The sequence below is a fragment of the Polyodon spathula genome, chromosome 3, assembly GCF_017654505.1.
Source record: "Polyodon spathula isolate WHYD16114869_AA chromosome 3, ASM1765450v1, whole genome shotgun sequence".
Lineage (NCBI taxonomy): Eukaryota > Metazoa > Chordata > Actinopteri > Acipenseriformes > Polyodontidae > Polyodon > Polyodon spathula.
Genome location: NC_054536.1, coordinates 9,235,540 through 9,259,894, shown reverse-complemented (window position 1 = coordinate 9,259,894; position 24,355 = coordinate 9,235,540). Strand labels below are relative to the sequence as shown.

Genomic DNA, 24,355 nt, shown 5'->3' with positions numbered 1-24,355 from the left:
AGTCCTTGTTAGAGGAGAAAGAGAGCATAGCGGAGCAGTTCTGATTTTGTATTTTGTGTTGTATATGTGGTCATCGAACGCATTTGCAATCAAGGTACCTCATGTACCACCAGCAACATTAAATTGTGGTGCCAGTAAACATGTTACATTGTTCTTCTCTTTTTGCTTCTCTTTTTATAAAAATTCTTTAGCAACTGTAGGTGATGGGGCAGGACTACCCACCCACACTCATCCACAGGAGAGAAGGGGTTTACTGAAACACAAAACATTAAAAACTCTTTGGGGGGGGGGGGGGCGCATGGATCTTGATTGGGGCAGAGTTTGATCATTTAGGGCCAGTAGGCTATCTGGTGCTAAACTTTCAAGATAGTTTAGCACACTTTTCACTACGATTTGCACCCCTGTATATGTGTTGCTGAAAAACTGTTAATATTATGACCAAAGACAAATTAAAGATTTGAAGATATCCCCAGACCTTAATCAATCTTAAATATAAACTACAACACACGCAACCTTTTGTACCCATATGCATATGCATGTGAACCTTACTATGATATGCGATCCACATACTGTAGCTAATGCATGCAGTAATTTGAGGTTTAGAAGGAATCATTTTGTATCTTGTGTTATTAGTGAACGTGCCCTTAAGCAATGCTCGAATGTGAATGCAATGTTGCATGTTATTGGAAACATTTGTAACAAGTTCTGCACATGTAAATGAGCCTTTATGGGCACAGAATATACAAAAATATGTTTGTTTTATCACAATTAAGTAAATACTTTACTACAATTAAAAATAATGTTTGTTCATTCTGTTTGTTCATATGCAGCAGGATTATACATTGCTGAAATTGTTTGAAAGAGATTATGTTTTTACAGAATTAAATGTAATGCTTTTTTTCAGGTCTTTCATTAAAATAAAATATATCTTAAACTCCAGCAGAGTGCAGCTGTGGGTCTTGTAGTCTAAATACCAAATGTGACCCACCCTGTGACCCACCCCGAGTAGAGAAATCCTGCTTCATGGTGTGTTAATTAGGTTCTAAAAAGATATTAGATTATTTAATATGAGTTCATACTGCCAGAAGACATGTTATTGTTATAAAATTGGTTCACACGTTTTTTTTTGTTTTTTTTTTAAATAAACACACATTAATTGAAAAAAAGAAATGTGTAAGACTCACCAGTATAAATTCACCAGTATACTCAAATGCCCAGTCTGACCGTAATTGATACATTCCCCTATGTGGCAATATCGACAGAATAAAATTACTTTGATTCCATGGCAATATTGAGATTTCTTTTCACAGGAAATGGCCGGTATGGGGTGAGTCATAAGGCTTTGATTTTGGCCTGTTTGACCACTTGGCACTTAAACATCAATACTAAACATTGTGTGTTAGTGGGGTGGTAGAGTTACATAAAGTTAGAAAAAAATAACTTTTTCAGTTCCCATTTTCCAGATCAGTGTTCTTGGTAAAGCTTCCATAATAGTAAAAGAAGCAGGCACACCCCTGGCAAGAATAATGATTGAGGCACCCGTCTAAACTTCCTAGTAACTCCTCTTTAGATTAGAAGGGCTTTACCCATTGTATTAATTACATTTTGACAGCTGTGCTCTTCCTACTCTGCTATATTGACAATCTGAGAGATTTTGCAGCAGTAATTTCACTTATTCGTCAGTTGTAGCTGATATCACAAACCCCAACTCTTTAAATGACTCATTTGAAGTGTGTATCTTTCACAATCTCAAGGTAAAATATAGTCCAAAGAGAAAATTAATGAAAAGTGTCACATCATTGTCTAGAAGGAAGCAAACTGCAGAAACACAAAAACACAAAAAACTCACTATAGACTAAACAAACTACACTAGGTGTGTTTTATTTTACTTTTTGTATTTTACTTTCCTTTTCAATGGTGAACAAACAATAAAGTTAAATTGAGTAAACAATCAAATTCTTAAATTAATAAACATTTAATAAAATGGTAAGTAAATATCAGTCAATCAAGTCATTTGCTGTGAATCCAGAAACATATAGTAGGATGTTTGAAACCCATATGGGGTTGTGTGATGCTAGAACTCCACAAGTCCCAGATTCCAGCTTTGTGAACACACTTATTATATTAGAGGCTTTGAACTCATCCCCTATCTACACAACCTAAATCATTCAGGTTCACCCCCTTGAAAACCATTATTGCTGTTTCGAAATACTGATGTTTACACATTATATAGTTGATGTGGATAGAGATACCTAATTCCTGGGATCCATGCTAGAATGAATCACCCCACAGAATGTTTTTTTTTTTTTTTTTTTTTTTTTTTTTTTCAGTTGCATAACACAATGGAATGCAAGCTTCAGATGAATTTTGCTTAAGATTTTGTTAAACCCCAGGCTAGTGTAAATATAAATATGAGATTCAATGCAGTATTGTATAACTCATTTAAATATGCATGCTATTCTATTATATAGGGTTAATAGGATTGGGGGACGATGTATTTTAAAGGTTGTACTTTAATAATTCAAGGCATTTGTGTCTCCTGTTCTCTTCTGTGGGTGTATATTGTTTTAGGCTGTTACTCAGGAATGTAATTGAGTTAGTAATCAACAGTTTAGATCTAGCCCTGTGGAGTATTAGAAAACCAAATCCAGGCGTTCTTGTGCATTAAGGGAGAACTGTTGTGGACAATGGTAACAATAAATATTTGTATTGTTTTGCTTACAGTGTGCTATGGGTGTTTGTGCACATATCTGAAGCTATTGGTTTTGAAGGAAATGATTAATTAAATTATTTATACTCAGCATATCTGATTTTTATTTCCAAACACACACACACACACACACACCACACACACACACACATGCATACATATAGGGGAAAGGGTATGATATATATATATATATATATAGATATAGATATATATATATATATATATATATATATATATATATATATATATATATTACTTTAGAAAAACCTGGATTTGTTAAAATGCAACAACATAAAAAGTAGTGTTATCATGAGACACGTTTGCCGTACAAATATTCCACATACTGTGACTTCCATAACCCTCGTATCTATAATAATAATAGTAATAAAAAAAAAAAAAAAAAGCAGTTAATTGATTTTCTGACAGGCTTCATTTCATGCTGGCTTTGCAATGCAGATATACACTGCACGTTGCTTTTTTGTTGTTGTATAGGATTGTGTGAGTTTGTTTTTATGCGCTCTAATCTAACCCATCCCACTCAGTCTTTCTCTCTTCAAGAAGCAATTGGATAGAATACTTCCGGTTACAGACACATTGTATCTGCACGCAGTGGGAAAGTAAGCAGAGAGCCGAGATTGAATAGCATAAGCGGTGCTGTCTGGACAACTATTATGCTAAGACCCCTAACTCATCAGAAAACAAAAGCTGGAGCGACACAGGTCTTGGCTTTCGACTGAACCTCTCTTGATCCTTGCAGTGCAGTTTGGATTTCAGAGAACCGTTATGTTTTCTCAGATACCGGCACAGCGATTAATTGGGCAGCAGGCTGTCTTTACGAACTCGTTAAAATAAATCTGATCTGCTTAATTTAAACCGTCTCAAATCGCTATAATAAATTGAAGAAAACTTCAAAGCAAGTTGGGTCATTTTGAAAGGTTTCGGACTACAAAAAAATTGTCTGTCTGCAACAAGTTCCAAATAGCTAACCCAGAAAGAAAAAAAAGACTTAATTTCCCCCATTAGAATCAATCATATGGTCCTGGATTGACCCCGCGTATTTTGAGCAGCACTTTCGTTTGTTGGACTGTGGACACACAGATAGAGCTCGCAGTCTGTTCAGCACAGCTAGCTGGGAGACTTGGGAGTCCTTGATTAGGCGATCAGAGCTGTGAAGGAGCGGGGGATTGGCATTAAACTGTTTGGGTTTTTTTTTTTCGTTTTTAATTGAAAAAGTCAGCAAACCCCGAGCTGAGGAAGAACTCGCTGCATTATGTCCTGTGTAAACAAAATCGACCTGATGGTTGGAGTTTTTTTACTTTTTCAGACCTTTGGAAATCTGTTTCATGTAACTCACTGTGAAACTACAAAGGGAGGAAACGGTAAGGTCGCTTTGAATTTAATTACTTTATTTTGGAACATATTTTTGATTGTTTACAGGTGTTTTAACAATTGAAGTGATAATTGATTGCTGTAAAATAAAATAAAAAGTGTGCTTCAGAGACATTGATGTACACTTTAAGTTTACAGATGTGCAGAAGGCAGGTATATGTGTGGTTTTCTGTAAGATAATGGTAAGACCCCTTAGATACACCATACGTTTGATTTGGTCTTGTTTTGTATCGCATTGCCTAAATGAATCGCCAAGATGTATTTGTACGATTGAATTATTTAATACAGACTACAGTAGTTGCCATGTGACTAGAATTTGTAAGCTCCCGTTACAAAAAAAACCCACCTTTCCCTTTTTTAAGATTCTTGGTTAATGGCTGAAGACAGATGATTGATGAGACTGTGACGACTGCCCTTAATTGTCTTGTTTAAGATAAATTATTATTGTTTAGCGGATTGACAGCTTCGTGCTTTTTGAATGAACATTTTGTCATTGGCGAGCCCAGAGGCAAGTGGTAGTCTTAATCGTTTCGCTAAGAACGTTAAAAAATGTAGGTCATAATCTATAGGATCTGTATCCGGGCTGGCAGGAGGGAAAGTGTCATGCTGGCAGTAGTCAACTGTGAAATATGCAATTCCCCAGCAGGTTAGCGACAGGAACATCATAAGCATTGTTGTGAAATCCTTTAAAATAAAGTTACTGTAAACGTAGGCTGCATGTCAACAGCGAAACCAGTCGACAAGAAAAGCTGTAATATGACTATTAATTTGGGTCGTTTTGGTGCTACCCTTACCCAAGCTCAAAAAAATCAAAACTGCTGCTACCCTAACCCAGAAGACCACCTCAGAAACGAGTTAACAAATGCAGCTGTGATGATTTGACAAACATTGCTCCTTTACAATCTGCGCGTTTTCCATCTTGGCAAGCAGAAGTAAGAAATAAGCCTTTTGTCAACCGATGTAAATTTCACTGAACAGTTAATCATTAGTTTTATACTGCAGTACAATGAAAACATCTACTGTACATTAGCCCCAAGTCTTCAGTCAGTGCACCTTCATAACATTTTCATGATCTCATTCAGTGAGATTTTGGGCAAACCTGCAAAAATAGACAATATCCATGGATTTGTTTTTTGTTTTCATGCAGTAGAACGTATGTAAAGCACACACCATTTAAAGGGAAATGTTGATTAAGTGCACTAAGGAATGTGTAAACTCCTATCTGCCTTTTACACAAATCATGATGGATCTTTGACTATAATAAGTCATCATCAATGTAAGAACGTGGACTGTAAGATGAAAGCTAGGCTTCTTGTGTCTTCAAAACATCACAGATCAGCATGTTTGAAATGATTTACAGGAATGGGTCCCATGATCTGTTCTGAGATTAACACTCCCACCAGCTGTAGCTGTAGTTTTTGTTTTCTGTCAGACACATCTTCAGCAGATTCGAAGTGCAAATTATGTGACTTCATGCAGAAAATGACAGTGTGTTCAGGTTTACTTGCACATGAAGAAGAGGCTTTAGCATGCCACTTCTACTGAGTAATCATTCAGTGGTGGGACGGTGTTATTAAATTAATAAAGCAGCAGTGCTCCACTTCAACAGGCATGCTGGTCTAATAGTAATGACCAAACAGCTGCAGGGTGAAGTGTCTGTAATCAGAACACAGAGAATAACCCCATCTACTGTTCTGTGATGGGTAATCATTTAAAACATTAGTTCAGTAAATAGGTTTTTGCAAGCTCCTCATTGGCTTGGAGCAATGCGTAACAACCATCCAGCATTCTTTTTTTTTTTGTTCATTGAATCCTGTTGTCTGTGCATTCTATAAATCCCCTCACAAATATATTTAATCTGACGGTGTGCAGTGCTTTAATTTAGACAGTAATCATGGGCTGTTGAATATCCACAGATACTATTTTTGCTTTTATGCAGCGAGATGAAAGGTTATGTAATTAATTCACAGATGTAGTTTTAAAAATCCCGATCAGGCTTGTTAGCTTTGTTAGGAATGATACCTTTGAGTTCAAATTTGCCCCCAGCCTTTCTTTTGCGTCAGTATTGTGTTGCACCATTTTTTTCCCTCTAGCCTTTGGCTCTACATGCTGTATGATCATCCAGCAAGATCTTTTGAAAGTTCATATCATCACACGCTGAAGGAAATTGTAGACACACTATAGGCCTTTATCATTAAACAGTAAACAAACAGTAATAGCTTTGACTGCAAAATAATCAGCAGCAGAATTACAGAACCACCCTGAAGCGTTCTAAAAAGTGAAAGGAGGACAGTGAAAACACAAAAGGTTAACAGGTTCAACATTAAAAGCTGTTTTGGTTTCAATTCAAATTAAACATGTACTATGTTGTAACATGTAGTACAGCTGTGTGAAATGAACAATGTTTTGTAATATGGTGGTTTTGTGCTAAAAATAAAGAAGATACAAATCCTTAGGAAACCGGATGGATCAACACAAAGTTAACCAATAGGATCGCTTGTATTTTCTGTATTGAGAATTTCTTCACCCAAACATTTTGTCACATTGGTTCTCCTGTAAGTATCGACTTTCTGTGGTTTCAGATACTGAAGAAATCATTGAGCGGCCTGACCCAATTAAACTAAAATAATGTATTCCAGTATCTGCAAACATTACCTTATATGAAAACCAGTGCAGGCACATACTGCACAGAGGGTCCTCATAGCCATGTAACAAGCGCACAGCAAGTAAAAGACTATAGTCAATCCCAAACATAAATAGAAGGCTGGGATTGAATACAGTTTGGTGAAAACTGATACAGAGTCAAGCCAGTTATCATGTTCACAATGTAGTGTGTAACAGAGAGACAATTAATAGATACATGAAATGTATAATGCAAATGTATAGTAGTATTTAACATAAGTCATTCTAAATACTGTACTTTATAGAACATGATTCTGTCCATGTAACTCTTTTAATTTAGATGGATTATACTGTTATTTCTAATTATTGTATATATTCCTGTATTCTATATTATTGCACCACAAATAAGTCAACATACACTGCATTTATTATTATTATTATTATTATTATTATTATTATTATTATTATTATTATTATTGTCATAAGCGTCTGAACATGTTACAATTCAAATTATTAGCCATATTATGTAGAAAGTGTAATCAATCAGTAATGGTGTTTGTATTTCCTGACCCTATGAGCCCTGTACCAAAATTTTCATGTTACTGAGAGCCATAACCTGAAATGTTTGCAAGCAAGACATTTTAAATACTAGCGTGTTTTTTTTTTTTTTGTTGTTTTTTTTAAATTCTCTCTAAACTTTAAATGTAACACACTGGTGTTTTTCCATTATTTATACCAGGGCTACTCAGCCCTGGTCCTGGAGGGCCACTGTCCCTCCTGGTTTTTGTTCTAGCTGTACTAAATTGATTAGTTGGTGCAATGAAGTGTCTAATTACCACTTAATTGGTCCAATTAAGTAATTTACGGTACGGTTGGAACAAAAATCAGGAGGAACAGCAGCTCTCCTGGACCAGGGTTGAGTTTGTATTATGCACTTTTAAATAAAATATATTGGTGCTGGGACAAATATCCAAACATTCGAAAAAATATTTTTTTTGGATACAAAAATTAGATGTTTGTATTCGCTAGACATTACAAAAATACCTTTTGTGGCAGAGCTCTCGATCTGCCTGTGAATAATTGGTGTGTTTGTGTTTTGGTGGTTGTTGGCAGGGATGGGGTTAATTCCTGTCCCTGCCAAAAATATGTGAGAATGTGGCTGCTCCTTAATAGAACAATTGATGTGAATTGGGAGCAGCCACATCATATTAAAGGAGAGCCCAGGGCTCCATTAAAAGAGAGGAGTTGGTGAGTGTTGTTTTTGTGTAGCTGCATTACATATATATATATATATATATATATATATATATATATATATATATATATATATATATAAAAGAGACATGTGTTTTTTACTTTAAGAAAATATGCCGATGGCCGCTGTTTTCTGTGAAGAAACGACAATGGCAAGGCGGTGTCAACTTCATACTATCTATTTTGGGAATAAACAAAACAACATTTAACTTGAACTGCTATTTGGCATCCTTTGTTTTGTAGTTAATTCACTGGGGTAAAGTAAGGCCTACACAATGTATTCTTTACTTCTGGGATATATTTCTACTTTAACCCGTTACATATTGCAAGGTCTTGCTGTAAAATAAAGGCGCACACACACAGGGGCCACGCCCCTCGTCCCTGCTACTATGCTGTCTCTGCCTGCGTTATGAGCAATATAATGACTTTCATTACTTTTTGAAAATTAACGAATATCCAAATGAATATTTAAATTGAGTGAATATCCAAACATGGAAGTCCTGTGTTTGTCCCAGCACTAAAATATATTCAGTTATTATTAAGCAAAACACAAGTTATTTTTTAACAAGCTCTAACCTTGAATATCTGAATGCTCAGATTTCAAAAATATTTTTTTTGTGAACTTACCACAAAAGCTCATCAACGTGGACGTTGCTCTTGCAAATTTCTAATCATATAATTGTTGTAAAGTAGGATTGTAACAGTCTTTAGTCTCACAAAGATACAGTAATTAACTACATTTAGAAAGATTATATTAAAGGATTTGGTTCTTGGTCAATGGTACTTTGAGAAAGGCGAAGACAGACTCTATTTTGATGTACTTGCGATTCACAGATTTACTTTAAACCTGATAGAAACCAAGTTCGTACCCCACTGTTTAATTCTCAGATAATTGATTCTACTTCTATCATGAGAACATCGAAAGCAAATAATTGGCTTGGTATTCTGTGGCCTTGACTTGGAGGTCAAATGTCAAAGGTTTCCCACAATCCTTGTATATGCCATAGTCTACCGTTTTGACATTGACTTCCATAACCTACTTAGTTTATGAGTTGTGCACTGTGAAAGAGACAGATGGACGTTTGGACAGACAAACAGACAGGTGGATGGAAATCCTCATTTTAGTATTCTGTGCCTAGCTTTGCGGGCTTCAGGTCATTAGCATCTAATGACGTAACTTTCAATGACAATAAATATTTTAGTCCTTTTAATCTAAAATAGAAATGAACAAAAATGTTAGACTGATACAATGATTCAGTGTTTCTTTATTATCCACTGCTGGTGAGGCATATCCCCAGTGACAGGAATATAGTGGAGGTTTCACTACATAGTTCATGGGGATCTGCTTGCTCATGAAACTGATTGCTACTAGAAGGCTTCTTATACCATGCACACACTTTTTGTAGTCAGGGAATATCTTTTTCCACACTTCTAAACAGATCAGTTTGAACTGCTTGAAACTGTCTTCATTTACAAACCTTTTTAAGTTTATCTATTAATGCTTGATTCAATTCATAAGTCTGTACAATCAAAATTAAAATAAGTCATTTATTGCATGCTACTCTGGAGTGTAATTTGGAAAGTAATAGTGTGTGAGTACTTAAGGGCACACTTGTATGTGTGAGATAATTAAATTTTAGCTGAAAGCTTCAAAAGTTACATTACAAAGTATTAGTAATATAATATGCTGATGTATTTTTTTCACACTGGAATTCCAGGCATAGGAGAAACAAAACTCATAATGGGCTAGGAGTAGAGCATGCAAGTTAGTTCATTTCCATTCTTATCTCAGACAATTAATAATAGATGCTATACACAGTATTTCCCTGATTCAGTATGTTGGCTTTACTTTGATTAGAGGAATGATGACAATTGGTGTTCAATTACCTCCTTTTTCAGTATCTGTGAAACACAATTCTATCAATTATTAAACTTGCCACAGCAAAATATATCTACAGGCAAACAAGAGTGTTACTGATTGTCTTCATTTTCCAGTGATTAGCTGTTAAGGTAGCCTGTTTAAGGTCATTCTCAGCTTCAGGTACTGTGTTTTTAACATCCTTTATGATTCGTCTGGTCGGATGTTTTGTGAACTGCCATACAGCTGAGTAGTTCACCGAGTTATTTGTTATAGTATACTGATATTAGCTAGACTGGCTGTGAAAAATCAGAAATGGCATGCAAATAAACTACCAGCAAGCACTGGAAGCATAGATGTTTCAGTGAATGCACCTGTGTTTGGGAGCAACACATTTTCATTATGGGTGCTCTGTATAGTAAATTGTTTTCTCAGCAGTTAATGAGTTGAATGGTGTTGAATTTCTTGATATTTTATTTCATTATGTTATTAATATTGACTGGTACAATTTTACTTTTTACGTCCTGTGCTGACCAGTGATGGCTTTTCCTTTGTGTTGTGAAGCAGTAATGAAAGTGTATTTTTTTTTCTGTGTTTGGGTTTTCTCTCACCATCCTTTCCCTTGACTAGGTTTTAAGGGAGTGCTTTTCCAGTCTGTCAATGTGTGACCAGGCTACTTGCTGATCCGTATCCAACCTCGCTGCTGGCTTCACATCTATCAGTGTGGCACAGCTTCAGCTACTGCTACCGCTACAGAGAGCGGCCAGCTTCTGCAAAGCGATTGTCTCGGGCTGCCAGCGATAGTTACAGCACCACGTGGCTTAATGGTTAAAAAATGGAGAGGGAGCACAGGGCACTTTTCAGTTATTTGTTAAAAATTTACTTGATGGAGGTACAGTACTCAGCAAAATCTGATTTTATGAAATTAATCAAGTGTTGATAGCTAACTGCTTAAATCCTCCAAAAATAGTAGAGATCAAGTAAAAGTATCTTACTGTGTCAATGCAAAAGGCTCACCTTTCAGTCACAACAGAATACTGTTTAGTAGCTCTGATTAGCTTTAAAAAGTAAATAAATAAACAACAGGTATCGTGTGAACAGTTGTTGTGAGTCTTGACCAGAGCCTCCTCAGTTCGTCCATCATTTTTCTTAAGGTTTCCTCTCTTTCAGAAGGAGCTATGGTTTCCATAGGAACAGACCTTTGTCAAAGCTACTCAAGGTACTGCATATCTACCAGTTCCACTTGTCTCCCTCTGAGTTGATTTAAAGTAGTTTATGGGGATCATGACTCCCCGATTTGAAACCTTTTTAATGTTGAGCGGTGACTTACTGTTGCTTCATGGGAGTGTGAAAGACATTCCTAGTGATGAGGAGGGCTGCTGTCAGGGGAGGAAAATTGAGGCCAGCAGCTACAGGGCCATTAAGTTGAGAGCCCCCTGTGACCACACAGAATGGGTTTGAACAAGCGTTTGCTTTGGAGGGAATGCAGTGCTTCTCCATTCACAGCCCACCTCAGCAGGAAACCTGCTGATGGATGATGTAGGGAATGCCAGTTGAGGGGAATTCCAGCAAGCTACTGCCTGGGATCAAGAACAGAAAGGTTACTTTTTAAAAAGAAAGAAGAAAATGAAGAGCAAAAAATTAAACCTTAAAAGTGAAATGAAGGAGATAAAATGTTGAAAGGCTATTTGTGACAGGGTGAAGCCCTAAAATGTAAATAGTGTGTGTGTGTTTGTGTGTGGGAATGTAGGGTTGGCAGGGCTGTGTTTAAATCTGGCCCAGCCAATCACAGGTGTGGCCACTCCCCAATTAGATAATTGAGTGATAACTGGGGAGTGGCCACATGTATAAAAAGAGCCGGAAATCTAATGATGGGAAAAGTGATGCCTCCTGAACCACTTAACCCTCTGAATCTTTTGGTTTGCAAAAGATTCACTGAGCCGAAGCACATGAAGCACTTCATGCTCTTTAGTGCCATCTCATGGTAGATCTGCACAACGCAATACATTGAGAGTAAAGTCAGCCCCCTATCTGCAGAGAGAAGGCATTTAGTAAAATGGACAATTGCACTAATGCTCAGAGAAGGCAATGTGTTATATAGTGACATTTCATACACTTTTGACATACATTATCAAGCATTTTTTTTAAATTTTCTCAGTTAATAATTTAAACAATCTTTTCAGTGTAAAGGGACATTTCAATGCTTTTTCTGAAGACAGAACTCGGCTGTTGTTTTTATCGAAATTGCCTATAATATTTATTTTACATATCAACCACACACACGTTTTTTTTTTACTAATAATGTGCATAATGAGCTGTTTGTACATACTGACAGGTGGGTCTTGAGAGTTGATCCAAGTGCGTTCTCCAAGTGTGGTGCACTTTTGCTTGGGGATAACAAGCAGTCCAGAGTCGGAGGACCTCAGCTTGCGGGCAGAGGCATTGCGGGTCAGCAGGTTGAGGAGGTACTCGGGACCTGTTTGATGAAGGGCATTGTAGGCGAGCAGGAGAGTTTTGAAAATAATCCTGAACTTTACAGGTAGCCACTGCAGCTGGGCAAGATGGGGTGATGTGATCACGTTTTTTACATCTGGTAAGGATCCTGGCAGCGACATTCTGAATTAGCTGCAGTCGGTTTATGGTGCGTGCCGGGAGACCACCATGTAGAGAGTTGCAATAGTCAAGTCGAGAGGTGACAAATGCATGACAAAGATTTTTTCATTTCATCTTCAGATGTCAGCAACATTGTTGCGTGAAAGCTGAAGCTGTTGCCATGACAGGTATTATACAAAGAACATTTAAATTCAATTAAAATAGAAGGAGGGTGTAGTGTTAGTGCCATATTGGCAGGACACTGCGATAGTTGTATCACAATATATATAGTTATAGTATATTTAACATTTATTTTAAATGCCGTCTTTTTATAGATAATCATAGAAATTGTACCAAGATTAAATGAAGTCTGTTACTAAAATAAATGCTTGTGATAATGACTTCTGGCCAGGGTCTGTGAAAGCAATGTAATTTCTACTTACAAACATGGGCAGAAAATGTGCTACTGGTAATTTCAACAGAAGACAGAACAGATTTTTAAAAATGTGTTATAGTTTCCAAATATTGTATTTAACTGTGTAGTCGTGAACAAAATATGTGTTTGCTTTTCTATTATTCTATTAATCAGTTTTTTTTTGTTTGTTTTTTAGCTCTGCACTTTTCTGACATTTTGAAATAGTTGTGAGAAATATACTTGTTTCCAAGCAGCTACAACGTGGTGTTCCATTACCAATGTTAAATAGTGGTTCATTGTGTGACTGTGCTGTTCCATACTGTCAGGAATCATTGTGAACGAATAACAGGTACAATTTCATTTTTTGGAATCTTATTTCCACTTTGCAGACCAGACAGCAGGTCTGTTCATTACATGACTGAATTGCCAGATCCAATTGTAACGTTTTGTATGTAGTTTATGTAACCCAATATAATATGTGCAGACTTTTTTAATCTAACCATCTGAATATTTATGTGTTATGCTTTTTTAGTTTTGAGGATTGTGATTAGCTGTAGAAATCAGGCCCTTAGAATAAAAAAAAAAGTTAGCAGCACACACAGCTATGGTTGCCACCTGTGTGGGTTTGATTCAGACAGGCTGTGATATGGCATCTGTGGCTGGGTAGCAGGAATTAACAGACCCGGGTGTCCTAATGTCTGGTTTTAAGTAAAACTCCTATGAAACACCAACCTTCCTTTTAATATTTTCTTTGACATACAATAGTTGTATGTATACTGTTTGGGATCAATATTCCCTAAACTAACCTATTCCTGGGCTCCCAGCCTTCTCGGCTAGGCATTTCCTTCACAAGCACCACCATTTTGCAGTTTAAGGGTTCTGTAGCAGCTAATCCTGTGGAGAGGACGCTCTCTTGGGTTGTGGTCGTGTGCAGGGGTGGATGCTCCCAGGGTTAGTGCTGGCTCCATAGCTTCAGCTACCAGGTTGACACAAACAACACTGTGTCTGCAACAAAACAACCAAATCACAGCAATCTTCTCTCCACGCCGTCTGTATGGCTATGGCCGTGCAGTAGACTCGAGCTGTAGCGCAGATGCTTTTTGAGCTCCGCGCAGCTTCCCTGGGCACGCCCCCCCAGCCAATCCGAATCTCCCGAACAGCTCAGCGCTGGGTGAGCCCACCTGCTCCATTAGTTGCTTAGCAACGCATCTCCTATTGCACGTCTGAGCAGCTTCCTTAAAGACACATATGCACTCCAGAACCAGCAACAGGGTCTTCTTGTCACAGGATCCTTCACCAGAACCTGGAAATCCAAGTGAATATGGTAGTGTAATGGCAAATGTCGCCTCCTTACGACATTTCACCCCCCACTGTAGTCGTAAACGAGTAACTTGGCAATTCAGTTTTGCAATTAAGAGTCAACAGAGTAAAAAACATATTTTTGCATTTATTTTATTGGTTTAATCTTAATTTTTATACTTGTATTGCTTTTGTTAGTTATCATATCTGGATGTTTTGTGTTACATTGATCTGTGTGTGATTAAATACATAACCTTTACAGTTAATACAAAAATACATAAAATATAGTTTAACTACAATATATAATGACAGTTAAACCATATATAACCGTGTGTGTATGTATAATATGCTTTACATATTTAGCCAAAGCTCAGTTATTCGAAACATTGAAAAACCGGAACCATATTTGAGTAAATTGACTAATCTTGTCTCTTTTTACCGACACACAACCAATGCTGACGTTGTTTTGTAGTTTTTAGCATGTATTAATAACGTTTGTTAATATTTATTGGGGGGGGGTGAAACATGCCATGACATAACGTCTGTAAAATAATTCTGACCATCACAAAAATCACAAATGGGCTTTTCAAGCTCAAAAATCCAGTGACTGTCTGGAAAAATTATTTGTGAAAAAACAAACAGGTAAACAGCACCGTGGCTTCAGAAATTGCATTGACTTACCATGGCGTTACTCATCAACACAGCTACTTGTCTCAGATAAGAGTAGACTCTGGCTGTAAGTTTGATTGCTAGAAATATCAAGAGCAGAACACTCTAAATACTGAATGGTTATTAATTTGTATCAAGATCTGGTGGTATTGTGTTTAAACTGTATTACAGTATACAGCAGTTTTGCTAGGCCTAGGCTGACTCAGAAACATGTCCGGGTTTGGTCTGTGGAAAAGGTGGCAACCCTACACACAGTACACAATATTCTTTTTCCAAACTGTCTTAGGCTGTGCCTTGGTAGTAACTACTATACCAGCTTACCCTAATTTCAGTATAAAAGATTTGTTTGCACAGGCCTACCTGAAGGACAAAAGATTGATTCATGCACTAGCAAAAGCAAATTGTATCCCAGCTTCCTGTGTGCACATGCCATGCACCACTTCCAGTGCCTCTTGATTTATGTAATGGCTTGAGGTCATGAACCTGTTGTGATGCAGCTGAGAAATCCCACTTTGTCTTGACTTGTATCTGTCAAGGTTTGCAATGTGTTGTTTTTTTTTTTTTGCAGGGATCTTATTTCCATGTACCTGTGTGTGTGTGTGTGTGCGTATGTGTGTGTGTGTGTGTGTGTGTGTGTGTGTGTGTATATATATATATATATATATATATATATATATATATATATATATATATATACAAATTGCAAGAAAAACGTGTTACAGATGTTACAAAAGAATCAACATGACACAAAAGTGCTTGTAGTAGAGCATGATTTAAGTGTTCTGATGATATATATTTATATTTAAGTAACTGATGATATATATTTATCAAACAGGCACATTATTTCAGCCTTTTCAGCTTTTTCTGGCTCCTACACCGACTTGTTTTTCTAACAGCTCACTAGCCTGGGAATAATTCTAATGCTATACATTGCTCCATGTCAAAATCTCCTTACATTGGTCTTAGGAGGAGATATTGTGTAGAATGAATGCAGTAGCTGGATTCTGTTACTTGTTTGAGCTTTGTTCAATAGTCTTGTTTATCACGGGGGAGTAAAATTCTGGTTGGTGGGTAGATTACTCCTGTTTACCATATGAGTAAAAGTTCTCAAAGTGTCCCATGGCTAAAATCAGTAAAATTTGCCCCATGTCATTGGTACTGAAAGTATTGCCAAAAAACAAATGGTTATTTTTTTCAAATGGGACTAGACTCAACCTTTGCAGCTAAATCAGGGGCCCCAAGCTATGGCCTGCTGGCCTGATACGGCTCACCACAGCATTTCATACGATCCACGACCTGCTTGCTGGCACAGCATAACTTACAGCGATTCACAGGTTTTATATTACAGTCTTCACGTTTCGCATACGGTACTTGCTTGTTTTTTAGTGTTTTACGCAAGCCACATAAACTGCTCCGTAATGAAAGCACTCCAAGCCATCCCCATGAGTAGAAACAAAATGAGGTAGGCTACATATGGTAACCATGGTAACTCTCATCACAGAATCATCAAGGTGGAGTTTTTAAGTTTATTTTAGCCATATGTTTCAACTCTACACAAAACGCTTACAGAAGAAATACAAAAAATACAACGCCAACCTTTTATATTTCCTGTAATCAACTGGACAGCATTTATTTTGACTTCTTAATATCTACGTAGGCTACTGTAACTGCACTGTAATATCTGCACAAGAAAGAAGATTTAAAATAAAAAACTGCGTGAAGTCGAAAGAAATGCTGTCCAGTACCGTGAAAAAAAGAAAAAAAGTTGATTACAGGAAATAAAGATCAAAATAATAATAAAAAAGCAGGCACCACTGTATTTTTTTTCCTTCTGTATGTTTTGTGTAAAAATAAAACCGAAAAAAAATCATGACTAGCTAAAATAAACTTAAAAACCCCTTTGTTGCCAAGGTGGATAATGTCCCTGGTTCTGTTCAAATGGAATGTATTGATCTGCAGTGTAATCAGTTTTAAAGGATATGTTTCGCGAGAAGAAATTGGTCGAGTTTTACTCCCTGCTTCCCAACAATCAATTCCAAAACCTGCGAAAAATCTGCTGAGGTCACGCTTGACAGACCACCACCTGCATGATGAACGTTTGACCCAAACTTTGAGAAGCTGGTAGCTCAGAAACAACCTCAAAGTTCTCACTAAGTCAGTAAGTGTATATTTTTCTTTATTTGTAATTAGAGAGAGAGGTTTTTTTTTGTGTGTGTGTTTTTTTTACTGATTTTTTTTTCTGATGCTTGTTTTATTTGACATTTTAACTCTGGATTATTTATTTATTTAATTTTAAAGAGATAGTCCTGTGCACAGAAACAAGCATTTGCAATCTAATAACGCTAAATGCAGATAAATACAGATGACTTTAAATTGGCAGACATTGAAAACTGGAACCTATATTTATGGTTCTTTTAAAATCTTATGAAAATATCTTATTTGTTTGGCCCACGCAAGGTTGCCCTTAAATCTATGTGGCCCACCCATGCAGAAAGGTTGGGCACCCCTGACCTAAATGATCAGCTTGTCAAGTGTAAAACAATTTGTGTTTTAAAGCGTTTTAGAACTTTAATTGCTGAGTCAAGGCCTAAAGCTCGGATGTTTTAATTATCATTTTGATGCAGCTGCCGACTGTGAAAGGTGTTGTATGCAGCTTCATCACTGAGTCAGAGGTTTGCTTACAAAAACCTGTCCTCTTTATTTCCCAGCACCCCAGCATGGTGTGTAAATGTGCGTGAGTGTGGAGGGAGGAGGGTTGTGCTGTTTAAGATGTTGTCGGAATGCTAAAAATTAAACAAAAGCATGGGTACTGACCCTGCTTTGCTTCCTTTTTACCCCCTCCCCCCCTAAAGAAGCTTAATTCTCCCACCTCAGCATGCAGACAGATCTTCTTTGTCAAAAAGAATGCAGGCTCAAAAGACTACACTGCATAAATATTTTAATTACATGCTATTGAGTGCACAGAGTTTGGTGTTCTTAACTAGAATAAAGACTGTCACTGTCGCCCTATCAGATCAGACCATTTTTGCACAGCTCTTCATACAGATGCCTTTAATTTATCAGAAGCATAAAAGGAAAACAGCAGGTTGTGGGTCCTGCAAAGAAGAATGCTGTAGCATGCATTTAAAAATGTGGGAGCCCTGTTAGGGAATGCAGATTGTTTGAAACAATTGTTCTCTGTTGCAATTGTTTTTTGTTGTAACATACGTTTACTGAGCAGGGAGCAAGTTACAGTTAATTAATGCATGTTTCAAATTAGTTACTGCAATGCATAGTGCATATTTATTATGTAATAACTTTCCCTTAATTAAACCTTCCACCTTTTAAAATAATGGGCCGATTTACTAAACTTTTGCTCCAGTACACCAGCTTTTTTCAGAGTAATCTAAATCTATTCCCATTTCAATCACAGAAAATAGTACATTTGCCACAGTTTGTGTTTTTTGTTGGATCATTCTGTATAGCGCAAACGTCAAGCTTCATTTTACCTTGATGAGCCTTGGTTGACCAAATTGGGTGCACATTTGCAATAAACAGTTTTTGAATTTTAGTAACTCAATCCTCCTGAAGGTTCTGTTCTGGAATGCTTTAGTCTCTGTTGTTGGGTTGTCATGGATTGGAAGTGCTGCTTATCATATACCCCTTTCACACAGACGATAACTCAGAACCGGCACTGATGCAGCATTTTGGTCTGTGTGAATTGCCTATACCATCACAGAGCCATCAAATTTTTGCTCGCGAGGTGGCATGGACATGTCTTAACTCCTGTGTGAAAGGCTATGCCGGCACTGAAGCGCTATAGTGGGAGTGGATTGAAAATCAACATCCCACGTGACTGTATAATGGACATGTTGGGTATTTTTGTTGTGGGTGTTACGTAGTTTTTTTTTTTTTTTTTTTTTTTTTTTTTTTTTTTTTTTTTTTTTAAGTACAGTGGCTGATCAAGAACAAGGTAGTAATTGGAGTCTGGAATAAGTTAAGGAATTGTTAACTTTACAGGCTGACAAGGAGGTGAATTCACAAATAGAAGCGACGGTGCGTGACTCTGTAATTTATGGGTGAATCACCGTTGCCATGAAAATGATTTGTTGACTGTCAGGTTTGAAAGTTGTACTCACACGATCCTGTAGGGAGAATGATCAACAAATGATGTTTGTTCAAAAATACTTTATATGCATAAAAGAAATACTGTCAATACAATCGTATAAACATTGTATACAAGAAAGAAAAGACGCCCGGTCACAGCATGAACCAATGTATACGCTTGCATCACAACGCAGGCGTCATATGGAGTCAGTTAAAGGAAGTGACTGACGATTCAAACAAAAACATTACATTAAATACTATGATATTAGCATTTCCACTCCCATTTCTTCCAATCAATATGGATCCACTTTACTATCACACAACTGGTAAGGGGGGAAACTCACCCAAATCTATAACATTCTATAGTGCATCACATTTAAGCATTTTACAGACTGTCTTAACCTAATCTGTTCTTTGTTTGTGGTGTTCTGTTTTCACACTATGTCCACACATGATTAGATGCCTGCTAACTTTGGCTATCTGCCCAGACACGAGATACGAGAGACTGCAAATGTCTTGCTTAGCTAGTTACACATGCTTTAACACTAGAACTGCCGGGCGTACATACATTACTAGAACTACTGTAGCGGTCTTTATACATTCTATTAAAATGTGTATAAAACTAGTGCAGCGTTGCATGCTAAGAAACTGTTCTGTGTTAAATGAAGTCAAAACAGCGTGTTTAGCATACCAAACATAGTGCTTACCTTTATTTCCGATTTCCTCACCTGTATTTTCCCATAATTTCTTTGTAAATCAGACATTTTGATGTTATTGTTTGTTTTGCTTAAGGACATTGTCTGTGACAAAGTTTTTGCAGCCTGCTTGTTACACATGAGGGAAACCTGTTACAACTCGAGCACTGACACAAGACTTGGGGGTGGTGTTGGAACAGGACTTATGATTGCAAATGCTGAGCTATAAAACAGATTGGTTTTAGCAGCTCAGAGACGACTTTTGATTTGCAGCGGGAGCTTACGACACTCTGTGAAGCAATAGAGAATAGTGCCCGAGATTTGTTTGTTTGACTATTTATACAAATGTTTTCTGTTTACCCTTTTATTTTGTGCCCGAGTTCGACTCTGTTAGCTATTCAACAGAAATTTCCATCTCCAGTTGTGCAATAGCTGGTTTGATCCACTATTATTCAGTAACTTATTTTTGCTTGTTTTTCAACATAATCACACCTAAGACCTGCTGTGCAGTCCTGTGTTGTATTGGTCTATTCATTTGAACTAGAAAATAAGTATTTTTAAATAGAAAATAAGTATTTTTACAGCTGTTGATTTAAATAAATCACGTCTGAAAATGTCTCCTGTGGCGATCCAAAACAAGGGTGAAGCTGTCAAGTTCAGCAGCACTAAGATAAACCCACTGTTTTACTATGACAGTCAAAATGAAAGTTGCTGTAGTTTTAGGTATCACGTATTATGTCTCCATAAGTTTCTGCAACCCTTGGTGTACTGATGGTTTGAGATGTTTAATATATATATTTAGGAAAGGTTAAAAAGCACAGGTGCCTAGCTGCCAAATCCTTGGAGAAAAATGCATTTAAAAACTGTGATGCGCCAAAAAGACCGCACCGCTTCAAAATATGAAAATAACATATAAGTAAAGAAACTAATAATCAAATACATAATTAATACTTTATGCAGAATGTCATCTCCTACAGTCCATTTGGCTGCGTGAAAGGGTTATGACGATATTATACTGGCATAGATTGTGCAATTTCATGCTGGGTGAATGGGTATTTTAAATAATTTTTTTAATCTCTCTGTGATGGCTCAGTAGGGGCCTTTGTGTGTGAAAGGGGTTTTAGAGTTTGCTCTACTGTACTGCCTGGTTTGAGTGCTATAGTAGATGTTGTGTGAAGTTGAAGAAGTTGTTAATCATATTTTCCTCATGGCTTTACCCTGTGCCAGGTCTATTTCTTGGAGGACGTCCAGCAATCTCTACTAATATCTTCAGTGCCCTCAATGTCGCCTGTGTCTTGCAACAAGAATCTGACTATTGCATTCCTGTGTTGTTTTTATTTATGCTTCTCACTCTTGATCCTGCAAAGTCACTTATATTGTGCATGCAGTGGGTTTTTTTTTACCACTGCTTCTCACTAGAACATGTGAGCCCCAAGGAAGAAAGAATAGGAACAGTTTGGAAACCAATTGAGCCAGGGAAGTTACATATATTGGATGCTGAAAAAATTATAATTTGACCTTTACAAACAGAAGAAACTAAAAGTTGAATCTGAGTGTGGAACAAGTAAAGTTCTAACACGCAAACATGCCCACAAGTCTAAGGTGTCTCGGTTGTGTTTTTGAAAAGCTACCAGATTCAAATGAACCAGAAACCATGAAGGGGCACTACAATTTTTCAAGTGATGCGAGCTATTTCACTCAGTGTTTTTCCTTCTTTATGCAAGTCAAGGTTGTTATAATTGTAGAAAACACTAGTGGAGGCTTTGAGTACATTGTTGATGCTCATAATGCTGTAGAAAAATGCAACATGTCGAAGACTTTTGCACAACAGTGTATGTTATGACACCACTTTTACTTTCTGTATATCAAAATGTAAAAAATAATCCAGGTTGTATTCTTCATAATATGTATTAAACTGCTTGTCTGATTTTCTGTTAACTAGAACCTTGCATCTTGCTAGGGCAGAATTAAGTCTCTCATCTCAAGTGCCTAAGCCTTATCCACAGTTTTGTTTAATGCAGCTGCTGGTTTTGTGGAAGAAAGGCACAGAAAGATGATGAGATGTGGTTCTTTCTGGTGAACAGTGGGGAAATGTATGAACTTTTACTATTGATATACAAGCTCTGTAGGACTAAAATGGTTGAAAGTGTTGGTGTCATTAAGGGCCCAATTATCTCTCACCCCAAACCTAAACAAATAGAACATTATTTTAAGAATTAATGTATGCATTATTTTGTGGGTTTACATCATTCATAAACTATACTACCTGTTTTGCTTCTTGATGGCACATAGTGATTTTAAAAAAAAAAAAAAAAAAAAAAAAAAAAGATTTTACCAGGACAAAGGAGACATTGGCATTAAAGGCAGGGACAAGAAGATTAAATGAAAAAAAAAGGTTGTTTCAACTTTATGTGTATAAGCGCACAGTGTTAGAGAAAGCTGAGAGCACAGGTACTGCACTGCTTTCTGAAGCAGGAATCTGTACATTGACTACATTTATAACAAGAATAGCGGCAGCACGCTATGATTGCAGCACTGTTATTCCTGAAAATAATCTACTTGACTCTGTCCTTTTTTTAATATGACACGGGTTAAACAAACGTCAATGTGCCATGCAAGTGAGTATCATTTTAGGGTAATTAAGGAGGAGCTATGTTCACATTTTGAGTATCATGCATCATAAGAATGCATGGCATTTTAAAGTGTGTTTACAATGATGTAAGATTTTAGAAGGCTGTTACAGAAATGTTCCAACTGTATATACATAATTGTGGTTTTGTTTTATCGCAGAGGATGCTTAAATGTAATTATGTGTTACATGTTTCCATTAAGATTCCCTCAGCATAATAGAGATTTGTTAATGTGCTGTGCCAAAGTTGTTCCATTAGGCTATCGCTACTAATACCACTGAAGTAAAAAATTTTAACAACGCTCTGTTAATGTGTGTTTCTGTTAGGTTCTCTTAGGTTGATGGCACAAATTCTTTGTTCTATAGCCATTCATTTAAGGTCTAAGATTGGTATTTGTTTTCATGGGACAAAATTGGGGTTGTTTTTGTTTTGTTTTTATTTTGCTCAAACTTTGTAAAAAGTACATGTTTACATAGCTCTTCATGCTTTCTTTTCCTGATTATCTGTCCTGAATTCAAACCAAAATCATTCCCAAATGAAAACATTTCAAGTATATTGTGAGGAAGATCACAAAACAGGACTGGAACAATTTCAGATTTTGGCAAGATATTCTTTTAGTATTTAAAAAGATGCTTCACATCAGCATTTCCATTAAAACCTTACAAAACCCATGATGTTGGTGGAAAGCTGCTGTAAATTTGCTCAAAACTGACATTTGTTTGCAGCAGATGTCCTGTGGTTAACCAGATCTGCGTTCATTTAGTTTAGGTATAATTAGTGTTGCATGTTTCTACTGTTGAAGGTGGCAATATTAAGTTAAACCTTGAATGGAGAATGTATTGACTGGTTAAGCAAACACTTTGAACTCATTCACTCATTTATACACAGTGACAAGAAGAACCTTGCATTATTTACCCTACACTACACTGTGGTGTTTGCCAAAATAATGATACATAAAGAGTAATGAACAAAAAACTCCTGAGAGGAGAACGCATTTTCTGCATAGAAGAAGTTGGTTGTCACTCCTTATTTTCTTCCATGAGATGACAAACTAATGGTTTCTTAGCCTTCTTTATGCATAGCTAAAGCTTTTCACCAGACCTCAGACAGCATTTGAAATTCAAATCCGAGGACCTGGCATGCCATACTGTTAACTGTTGAACTACTGAGGCCTGTGTTTGCAAAAGACAGCTCTACTTGCAATATACTGATAAGTAAAATCTCTGTGGAAAATACTTTTATTTGGACAGTCTAACTACACAGCTTTAGGGCTGATTTTAACATGTACTATAGACATACCAGTAGGCTATAGATGAAAGATGAGATCCAAGGTTTGGTGGACTATCTGTACATTAATTTATTGGAATATACCTTTATCCTTCATAACCCATTGGGAAGTGACGTACTTTCATATAATCTTTGTTCCCATTTCTATAACAGTATACCACTTTGAACATAGCTGAAACAAATGCGTATAAAAGCACTTCTCTCTTCCAGTTGTCTTCCCCCAAGCACACCTAACTACCTTCAGTCCAATATGTGCAAAATCCAGGATCACATTTTCTCCTTCCTTGAATGTGTACTTATTTTCATATAAAATCAGTTCAAGGGTGGATAAATGAAACTATCTTGAATTCTAAATATCTTTAACCCTTTGCAGTCCATTTCTTCAGCGCTTGTCAGGCGCGTCGGGTCCAATTTATTTTCACACGTGTTGTTTATTTTACACGCGCTGTTTAAAATTGTTTTTTTTTTCCAGAGTAAAACAGGTTTAAAATGCATTGCATGGCAAACGAACATCAGTACTACATCTCCAGCCAAGCCTCACCCCTTGTTCACTGTATTGTTCACATACCTCTTTATAGACGTATATACTAATAAATCCTCTCCTGATCACTCGTTTTATCACCAAACTCCTCAATAATGCGATCCAAGTCATTATTTTATTTAAAAAAGCTCTGCATTCTTTGTGCAGGATGCTATCTCCTTTGTTTGTGTCCATCTTATCCCTGGTGCAGCTGCTAGCTCTATTACCCACACGCCCCCCCCCCCCCCCCCCCCCCCCCCACACCCCCCCCCCCCCCCCCCCTTTTTTTTTTTTAGAGTGCTTTACGTCTTTTTGATCGAACTGGAAAG

General features: G+C 36.9%; 1 protein-coding gene across 1 annotated transcript in view; it reads left to right on the top strand.

Moving 5' to 3' along the window:
- Positions 1 to 3,289: 3,289 nt before the first annotated feature.
- LOC121312623 (plexin domain-containing protein 2-like) overlaps positions 3,290 to 24,355 on the top strand; it is a 139,817-nt gene continuing 118,751 nt past the window's right edge. The window contains exon 1 of the mRNA XM_041244337.1: positions 3,290 to 4,089. Coding sequence (XP_041100271.1) covers positions 3,981 to 4,089 — 109 coding nt within the window. The 5' untranslated portion in view covers positions 3,290 to 3,980. The remainder of the gene's footprint in view (positions 4,090 to 24,355) is intronic.